Source organism: Zingiber officinale, chromosome 9A, assembly GCF_018446385.1.
Source record: "Zingiber officinale cultivar Zhangliang chromosome 9A, Zo_v1.1, whole genome shotgun sequence".
Taxonomy (NCBI): Eukaryota; Viridiplantae; Streptophyta; class Magnoliopsida; order Zingiberales; family Zingiberaceae; genus Zingiber; species Zingiber officinale.
Window position 1 is genome coordinate 2,920,284 of NC_056002.1, and position 10,554 is coordinate 2,930,837.

A 10,554-nucleotide genomic window follows, 5' to 3' on the forward strand; every position below is an offset into this window, starting at 1 on the left:
CTCTCAATTATTGTTTTTTTTTTTACATAGATCAAAGAAAATAAGCTGGAAAATTAAGTAAAGGGTTAAGTTCCTGTATTTAACAGCAGCTGCAGTATAAAAGATTTTGTAGGATTAAAAGATCTTACAATAAGCTTGTAGCCATATCTGAAATTTGAATGACTTAACAGACACAATACACGAAATTTTCTCTGTTCAGAATTGCAGAGCTAGGCCCCTTATAACAAGTGGAGCAAAATATTTGAAGCACAATCTATTATACAAAAATTACATAACAAAATATTTTACAAGAATTCCCTACGAGTACACATATTTTGAAAACGACGTAATATTAATTCATTGTCAATTGTATCAAAAACTTCTTTTTCAATAAAAGTAACCAAACAATCATTCATCCACCGATCTCCCATTCGATTTCGAAGTCGATTTTTCACAATCTTCATAGCAGAAAATGCCCTTTCCACAGTTGCTGTAGCCACCGGTAACACAAGTGCAAGTTTAATAAGCTTATACACCAATGGATATACAATATCTCTTGTTTCAACTAATTCTCTCGCAAGACTTCTTATTCCTTTCAAATTTGCAAACTCTTTACTGGAGTTCATATCCATAAAATAATTATCAAGCTGATTACCTAATGCCAGAATCTCAACTGATGAAAAATCTGCGGGATAAAACTTAGCAAACTGAAGCAACTTTTCCTTGTCAAAAGCAGAAAAAGAATTTTCTGGACTAAGACATTCCATACAAAGAAGCAATTCAGTATTTACTTCTATAAATCGATCATTAAGCTCTTGAAGTTGCATATCCAAGACTTCATAAAATAAACTAACCTTGTAGTAGTGTAAATTGGTAACAATTGGAGCTTTACGTCTTGATCTACCCTTGAGAACACGAACTTCATTCATGTCTGGAATTACAATATCATGGCAATTACAAAACATCATTACTTCATTCAATAAATCATCCCAACCATTATCTCTTATCAATTGCAATCTCTTTTTTGAGATTTTAACTTGTATCATGGCATTGACAATATCTTGATTCTTTCTCTGCAAAATCTGGGAAAGTTCATTTGTAACACCCAAAATGCTCTTCAATAAATGCAAAGTGAAAGCAAAATCAAATGTTTCTAAAGAATCCAAAAGACCAACAGCTTCAGCCTTTTGTTCTGAATGAGAACCATCTTCCACTACATATTCTAAAACATCAAGAACAGTGGAAAAATGCACAATTAAACTCATCAATGTGCCATAATGTGAACCCCAACGAGTATCACCAGCTTTTTTGAGCCCAGATTCTTGATTTAAGCCACGACCACTGAAAATTTCTCCATTTCCAAGTGCTTTTTTAACTTCGGCCATTCGTTTCTCTCGAAAGATATCTTGTCTTTTACATGAACCTCCAACTACTTTAACAACAATAGCAACCAAATTAAAGAGAGAAGCAACTTGGAGATGATTTTTTGCTACTGCAACAATAGTAAGTTGCAGCTGATGTGCAAAACAATGAACATAATATGCAAAAGGATTATCTTTCAAAATCAAACTTTTGAGTCCGTTAAACTCTCCTCGCATATTACTTGCACCATCATATCCTTGTCCTCTAATTCTAGCTATACTCAATCCATAATATGAAAGTAGTGATTCTATAGCTTTTTTGAGTGACAGGGAAGAAGTATCACCAACATGAACAATCCCAATAAAACGTTCAACAACAATGCCTCTCAAATTTACATAACGTAAAGCAATAGCCATTTGTTCTTTATCTGATATATCGCGTGATTCATCAACTAATATGGCAAATACTTCATCTCCAAGTTCATTCAATATGGCATTTGTAGTCTCAAGACTAGCAGCATTTACAATATTTTTTTGAATTTCAGGAGAAGTTAATTGATTATTTTCCGGAGCATTTTGTAAAACTGCATTCTTTATCTCTTCATTATGATTTGCAACGAATTTCAAAAGTTCAAGAAAATTACCTTGATTAAATGAACTTTCAGATTCATTATGCCCCCGAAAAGCTAACCCCTGGCGTAACAAAAATCGTATGCAATCAACTGAAGCAGTTAACCTGACTCTATAAAGATTGTGAGCTTGCTCTATTTGCCTAGTAAGAGCAACTTCAATGTGTTGACTTTCTTTCATCAAATCTACACATTTCTGCCAAGATTGATTATGTACGCTATTTGAACTTCCAACATGTTTAAGAAAAATCTCCTTTTTTTTTTCCAATTAGTAAACCCAACTGAAGTAAATGAATCTCCACCTACTTGTTTTCCAAAATCTGGTCGGAATAAGTAGCAACACAAACAGAATGCAGCATCTTTACTTATGCTATATTCTAACCAATTTCCAAATTCATTAAACCAAGATGGACAAAATCTTCTTGCTACTTTACCGATTTTTCTTTGTGGAAAATTATGATTACGAGGCTGACAAGGTCCTTTCTGCAAGTAAGCTCTTCTCACTTTTTCCCGATCATTAGGATCATAGTTTGAAATCTTTACCCGTAACCCAGGATCTGATTGAAGATCATCCAAATTGATTTCAACTCGAGATTTTTTTAAGGGAACATGTTGTAACTCTAGATTACTTTTTTCTCTTTGACTTGTTTCTTCATTTACCATTGACTTTCTTTTAAGAAATTTATCCATTCCTGTTAATGTTAAGAAGAAAAAGAAAATGTCATATGAACAATTATTTGTAAATTTTAATATAATTTACTTAACTTAAATGTAATCCTATAACAAAGAAGCTTCCGTAACAACTTAATGGCACTGGAAAATTGCAACAACAACTGACACTAATCGTCCACCACTTATTTTTTCCGCTCATTTATTCACCTCAAGTCCTCAACTGTCTAAGTGTCTAGTAAATGCAACACCATAAGCCTATATGATGAAGAAGTTCCTCTACAAGATTAAAATATTAACTTATTTTCTCAATTTGCATAATTGAGAATCTGATCAGTCGAGAAGTTCACTTTCTTGCTCTTAAAAATGTGTTATTTTACTGCAATGTGATTTGTGAGTTAACTAGTAAATTAGTAATGTAACTTATGTAAAGTCAATAATATTTAATCAACCAAAATTAGTAAATAATAAGAGAAATCATGGAATGGATATGGATTCCAACTTGCAAGCAGTAATAAGTGAAATTGGGGAAGATACCAGTTGTCCTCGAAGTCTTGAATCCGGCGGACAAAGCAGTGGAAATTAGGGAAATCTGGGAATGATGTCCAACACAGGTCACAGGGTGGATGGTGGAGGCAAGCACAGTAGCGTGACTAGCGTCGTCGAATCCAACGAGCGGCGGCGAGGACAACTTGACAAGGCGGAGGGAAGCCGGCTGTCGACACCGTAAAAGAGAGCCTCGTCGAGTCGTTGATGAGGTTCTGCTTGGAGTCTGGAGAAGCTATGCTGCTATGGACTATGAAGGCGGCGGAGGAGGAAAAGGAGAGCGGAGAAAATTGAAAATCTCAGACTCAGAGTCGCCGTCGCGCAGGGAGAGGGCAGCCGTCACGCAGGGAGAGGGCAGCGACAGCGAGGAAGGAATTTCAAGACGAGCCCTAGTTTTATTTTTTGTTTACTGGGGCAAGATTGTAATTTTATAATATCTATGGGCATTTGTACAAAATATTGAGGTGGGGCAGTTGCCCCACCAATCATCAACGTGGCTCCGCCCCTAATTAAAGAGCAAAGTCAAATAAAATTTGATTAAATATGTGATGAAAAATAACTATACTTGGGATAACCCAGTTACAATCATGTGGTGGCAACCAATTATATATATTCATATTGCTTAGAGGTTAAATCTTGGCTACCATCAAACCTGATTACAATATTTTTTTTTAAATTTTGTTTATAATTTTTTATTTTTATCTCAATATTTCATAATTATTATATTAACCTGATATTGATATACATTAAAGGATATTAATTTTAAAAATAAAATTTGATCTAAGTAAAAAAAATCTATTAAATCTTAAATTTAGGTCAGTTTAGATCAATCTAAACTCAATCCAATTCTAACACAATCTGAAAATTCCAATTCAAATACTAACCGAACTCAAAAATCCTCCATCCGAATTTAATATATATTTTTTTTAATCAACTCAAATTGAATTGATAAATTAGATTTATTTTTGATACCTCCACTCGCCCCTGAGACATAGCTAAGCTGATCCCTTATAATAAATTTATAAAAATAGATAAGGACTCATATTTAATGAAACTCATAAAAAAATCCTCCCATTCAATTTACTAATTTATCTCTATATAACTATAGGGTCAATAATATGGGACGTCCGGTCAATAATTTTTGTAGGAACATAAACCTCGTCCTTCAGGGCATTTGTAATGGGAGGTTTATAACATGTAATTTATGCTATAAATCTTTTAATATAAATCCCTCCTCAATTATATAGGTGGAGTTTATAATTTTTTTTATAAATCTGTATCAAAATTTTGAGATCAGGTTTATAAAAAAAATAATTGAGAGAGGATAAAGAGAGAATTTTTTTAAAAAATAAAATTTTTAAAAAAGAAATTTTATGATAATAGAGAGTAATTTTAAAAAAAAATAAGATTTTAATTTTTGATGTGATAATGATATAACAAAATGTAAAGTTCTTTAGACTACGTATGTTCGCCTTATAGAATTGCATCTGACAGATCCTATCATCAACCGTTGATAGTTTGACAACTGCGAATAAAATAATCATCGTCTGACACGATAAGATAACAGCCAATAATACCTAACTCTGATATGGCAGGCAGCAGTAGACTACCAGTATAAAAGAAATGCAGTTGTTCCATGGTCGGCCTGCTCTACTGTGCGGCCTACTTGACTCAAGAGGCTTCGGCCCATATGACGGCCCGCCTAGATAGCTAATCATTTCAGATGAATGTATCAAGTTTGGAAACACAATAGAAAATTTCTCTAAGGAAGCATTCAAAACTAACATGAGAGCCACCGAATGAGAGAAAGCATAAATCTCAGTTAGTCTTCTATTTAAATTTTGACATGAAGTTTGTGAAAGATGATAATAATCTATCTTAATTTAATTATTAACAAAGATCTAATATATATATACACTCATAGAATTCAATAATTCTATTCTCACAATCAAACTTTTCTAACAAATTGACAGTTACCATAATTATAATAATAAGAATCATGAATATAATATACTTTCCTAACATATTTAGAATCAGAGTCATATAATACAAATTAGTTTTTGCTCATTTTTATAACAAAGGTGGAGTAAACATTAGAATCATTCAGTGGTGAAATTCAAATATGAAGGAATGATTTTTATATGAAATAAGGGACAGTATTCTCTATCTTTAATGGTAGAATTTTATAATACTAAGGATTTTATCATTATTGACAAAGAACAACCGCCATGCACCCCGTTGGATCTGCCCGTGGAATCATTTTTTGCAATTATTTATTGCTCGATAGATAGGAAATTGAGACGTCTTTGTATGAATTCTAAATCGCATTCAATCTTCCTTTTTTTTCTCATTTTACTCGTAACTGACGAACATAAAAATAAATAAATAAATAAATTCAGATTATATATAATAATTAAAAAAATTCACCCGTTCATTCATTTAGAGGAATAATAAAAAATCATTTAAATTTAAATTTTAAAACGAGATGAAGATTTTTTTTTTTTCGTGCGGTCTTATTCCTTCGTTATTTTCGTCCTAGTAAACAGCATAAATCTCTCCTCCCTTCCCTTCCCTCTCGTTGTTTTCCCACCGACCTATGCCCTCGCCGCCGTTAACCAGCCACGACCAGACTCCCCGATATTTCTTCCAACCGCAGGCTCAATCGAGCTGTGTTCGGGCCGCTGTCCAGCCGCGGTGCCGGTGGTCCGTGGGCTTTCCTGCTGCTTCTTCTCTACAGCAGGCCACCTGCAGGCGAGTCGCCGGATTTGCATACCGATCTTGTAGCAACTCAGATCCGGCTAGGTTCTTCAATCTTCATCCTCGGCATAGAATACCGCCGGTAACGACGAAAGGAACCCATCAGATTGCGCTTCCCGGCGGCACGCCCTAACATAGTTCTACTAGGATTTAGCCTGAGGGTGGTGGTCGATGATGATGGAGAGGGAGGAGAAGGCGTCCATGGAGTTGACAGATGAGATATTCAAGAGCATGGAAGTCGGCATGGCCTTTCGAGATTATGTAATCTTCCATCAAACTCATTGAGTGCTTCTTTTTCTTCATGCTCTTTATCTGTTGTAATTTTTCATTGTGCTTGTGGAGTGATTTTTGACGATAAAACTTGTTTCTTTATTTCGGTTTACAAGCGACCTGCAAAATTCGTATGATAATTGGCTAGTGACTCCTCTTAGGAGTGACGGTAGGGGAAGGAAAATTGCATCTCTTGTTGATGATGACAAATTAATAATAAAGGGCTGGAAGGGCAGGGAAGATAAGTTTGCTTTGTTTTTACATTTATTGTTCAATTTGAAACTTTCATATGGTCAATCTGAAAGAGATGAAACAGTATTCTTGGGGTTCATGGCTATGAATAAAATATAATAATTACCTTGTCATAGGAAGCACAACTAGCATATTTGTATTTTTAATTTAATTGGAGGAACTAGAGCAAAATCTTCTAGATTGGTTAAGTATACTTATAAGCCCCTTTTACATCTACTGGCACAAGCATGATAGTATTTCATATTCATTGTTGCAATAACAAATAGTCTAACCACGGTACAAGAACAACATTCTAATTTTAAATTTGAGCAATTTTTGAAATCTGGACATTACAAAATTGATCAACAGCATAAACATTACAAAGGAAGAAGAGAGTTATAACAAAGAAATTCAGGAAGAAGATTGGACATCAAAAGAAATTGAGGATTCAATGAGACTGTTAATAAAGGGAAAGGCAGTGTGACAATCAGAACATGTGGAGTAATCAAGGTTCAAGTAGAAAAACAGGAAGGAACAGTCATTATGCAGTTGCCTTCTTATTTTCATGCCCATTGTTGTGTTACTATCTTTTCAAGCAAGTTCAGACAGCCAAAGCTAGGCTGGCTTATCTCTATTTCTCTATATGATGGATTTAAGAATTCTAGGAGATTTTGTTGCATGTAAGTACTTTCTTCAGTGTTCACACCTTGCTTTGTTCACTCTACTGTTTTCTTTTTAATTTGTTGTCAAGTATTGATTTATAGGTGTTTTATGGTTAAATAACATAGTAAACATATTGACATATGTAACGCGGCTTAGCTTATTATTTAGTCGGACTTGGAAGATACTCAAAAGTTATCCTTAAATATTTAGAATATTAGGCAGTGCAACATCAATGCACTTATCATGTGTTTATCTTTTGAATGTGTTTTTTTATTTACCAACATTTTACTTTAGATTGCCATTCATATGTTGTTATTACAAGAACTGAGTTGACTGTTTCGGTATTAGAATGGCAGAATCAGCTCGATGGATTTTCATAAGAGTGCAAGTTATCTAGTAACTGCAAGTGATGATGAATCAATTCGCCTTTATGATGTACAAAATGCTTTGTAAGTGGTGTTTAAATTGTAAATTTTGAGGCAATCAATCAACGCATTTGTTCTGCATATCCATCTCTGATATAACCAATCTGTTTGGCAAGATAGTTAAGGATCATATGAACATTTCAATTCTCATCTTTGGCTGAATTTACTTACATCTGTTAGGATATGTAATATTTTTAATTTAGTTACTTGGATTTCAGGATTACTTTCAAGATGTGCTAGTATATGTATTCTTAAATTTTGATTGGCTAACTACTAATCCCAGAAGCAAGAGTTCTTAAAAAAGATTAATCTATTTTATATTCTTAACACTTACCTTTCACATGTGATTGTGCAACTTGTACTTGACTAGATTCAATAGCCTAAATCCACAAGCAAATTGTAAATATTTAGTGAAATTCATTAATCAACTCCTGTCTTTCATGTTCTTTTGTTTTTAAAAAATAATGCCTTGGATTTCCACTAACCTTCTTTTATATCTGACTATCAATGTCTATTATTGTTGCTAAGTTCTGGCTGTTGAATATTAACACAGAAGAATTTTTTCATCATGGCATTTTGTTTTTTTCTTTGTTATACTTGAAGACTCTGTCTTTGTTAACTTGCTTTTTTAGATGCTTGAAGACTATCAACAGCAAAAAATACGGTGTTGATCTAGTTTACTTCACTGATCATCCATCAACAGTTATATACTCCTCAAAAAATGGTTGGGACGGTGAGTTTAATCTGGTACATCATTTAGGTTTCCATCACTGATCATTTATGTACGTTCTAATTGATTTTACAGAATCTTTGAGACTTCTCTCCTTAAATGACAATAAATACTTGAGATATTTCAAAGGTCACCACGACAGGTATGCATTTCTTTTGTTTTTCTTTGAACCAAGCACATCAGTTAAATTTGGGAATAACTGCAAACATTTACTTGTTTGCCTTATCCTCTTATGTTTCTGCAACTTTTGTCAGGGTTGTATCTTTATCATTGTGTCCCCGTAAGGAATGTTTCATCTCTGGATCTCTTGATTGGACTTGTTTGCTATGGGATCAAAGGGCTGAGAAAGCACAGGTACATAAGTTGGATTATGATACACTATAGGAAAGGTGACCTTTTTTTGGCTTCGATGAATTAGTTGTTCTGTTGGTTGTTGCAGGGCCTTTTACGTGTTCAAGGCAGGCCAGCAGTTTCTTATGACGACCAAGGGATGGTTTTTGCTATTGCTTTTGGTGGTTTTATTAGAATGTTTGATGCTCGGAAATATGAGAAGGTTGATAACTAGGTTACATAATATCTATTAGTGAAATAGGTACTTTCACTGAATTTATTTATTTTTTTCATTAGGGCCCATTTGATATCTTTCCTGTCGGCGCCTTTGAGTCTGATGCTCATGTTGTGAAATTCAGCAATGATGGAAGGCTAATGCTATTGACTTCTAAGGACGGTCATGTTCATGTGTTGGATTCCTTCCGTGGAACTGTGGTTAGTTTTTATCCATGACGTTTAGTTTGGATTTTTGATCTCTATTAGATTCAGGATTTTTCGTTGCTATTTATTGGTGGGGTTTATAATTGTTAGTCATGATGCCAAACCAGTCAGTTTCATGGAGTTTTTGTGTTGTTTCCCAGATTTCAACTTATAATGTAAAGCCAGTTGTAAGTAATGGAACATTAGAGGCTTCTTTCAGTCCTGATGGAATGTATGTTATATCAGGTAATATCAGTTGTTAAAAGATGTTTGCTGTTGATTATTATCACGTCTAATACAATAACTGATTTTCATTAGCAGGTTCTGGTGATGGCAGTGTTTATGCTTGGAACATCAGAAGTGGCAAAGTATGGAAAATAGAGCTTTGCCGCGTACATTTGCCTAGCGTTATCGATAACTCAATTGCTTTTTGTATGTTCTTTCCTGATGGAATCATTTTTTTTATTATGTCCAGGTTGCTTGTTGGGCTAGCACTGATTCAGAACCACCACTGATAAAATGGGCACCAGGAATGCTAATGTTCACAACAGCATCATCTGAGCTATCTTTCTGGGTTCCCGACCTATCTAAGTTAGGATCATTCGGTGCCCTGAAATAGTGAAGTTATCATATTCCAGTTCCTGGGCTTTCAAGGTTTTGTTTTTCTTGGTCATCACAATTAATTTATGATTTTTTATGCTCCATCTAAATGAAAAATATGCATTCATATTTGCTTTCGGTGTATGCAGTTTGCCAATTGGTTCTGGTATCAAGCATTCCTGACGATGGGTACTGGTTTGTTCATTCTTGGCCGAGACATGTGAATACTCTCGAGTCTCACCATATTGACCAATATTTGTTTTCTCGTCCTTGGCATGACAAGCCTCTGGACAACTCTTCTGCTCCACAACTTTCTGCATCATATCAAGATTAAATTAATGTGAACACGGTTGGCATCTCGTCTACATCATATCAAGATTGTGTACATGAATTAGTCCCAAGAACAAAAACAAGAGCTAATTAATTTGCCCATGGATGGCGTCGATGCACTTTAAATATTTTTCAAAATGGCTGTTTGGTTGTTATAACCGGAGTTTTATTTTCGTCATAGTGATTTGGATCTGATTTCCAGTGGCTTATCATGTAAAGCAAAAAAAGGTTAGGATTTCTAGTGGATTTTCTCTTTTCTTTTAATGTTTTTGAAATTTTTTTTGCACTTTGTCTACTTAAATTTAACCCTATGTTATTCTTTATCCAGTCAAGCTTTTCTCTGTTTATTAGTCATAATAGTATATTATTTACGCATAATCTTAAATCACCTCTGTCCTTCACGTTATCACTCAGATATTTACGATTCAAATCTCAATTACATCATATTTGTAAAAATTTTCCTCTCGATTTATTTGGATGATCAATGAAAATTTTTTATAAAATTAAATCTATCATTCCAAAAATAATTAATAAAATTAACTAAAATTATTTTTTTTAATGATAAGAAAGAAAAAAAATAGTACAAAAACATATTTCTACTTCTTCCTGGGACA

The 10,554-nt window shown here is 33.9% G+C and overlaps 1 protein-coding gene and 1 pseudogene across 2 annotated transcripts; one reads left to right on the top strand and one right to left on the bottom strand.

Moving 5' to 3' along the window:
* Window positions 1-284: 284 nt before the first annotated feature.
* LOC122021490 lies at window positions 285-2,659 on the bottom strand (annotated as a pseudogene).
* A 3,036-nt stretch (window positions 2,660-5,695) lies between these two features.
* Window positions 5,696-10,226, top strand: LOC122021006 (protein ANTHESIS POMOTING FACTOR 1-like). Of its 2 annotated transcripts, none has more exons than XM_042579074.1 (11): window positions 5,696-6,202; window positions 7,454-7,554; window positions 8,163-8,263; window positions 8,336-8,402; window positions 8,515-8,614; window positions 8,700-8,813; window positions 8,888-9,025; window positions 9,172-9,256; window positions 9,332-9,378; window positions 9,486-9,664; window positions 9,760-10,226. In XM_042579074.1, the coding sequence occupies exons 1-10, from the start codon at window positions 6,113-6,115 to the stop codon at window positions 9,627-9,629; spliced, it is 987 nt and encodes a 328-aa protein (XP_042435008.1). In that variant the 5' UTR covers window positions 5,696-6,112; the 3' UTR covers window positions 9,630-9,664; window positions 9,760-10,226. The 2 variants fall into 2 exon arrangements, with proteins under 2 accessions (XP_042435008.1, XP_042435009.1); XM_042579075.1 differs by having other exon boundaries at window positions 7,462-7,554.
* The last annotated feature ends 328 nt before the right edge of the window (window positions 10,227-10,554 follow it).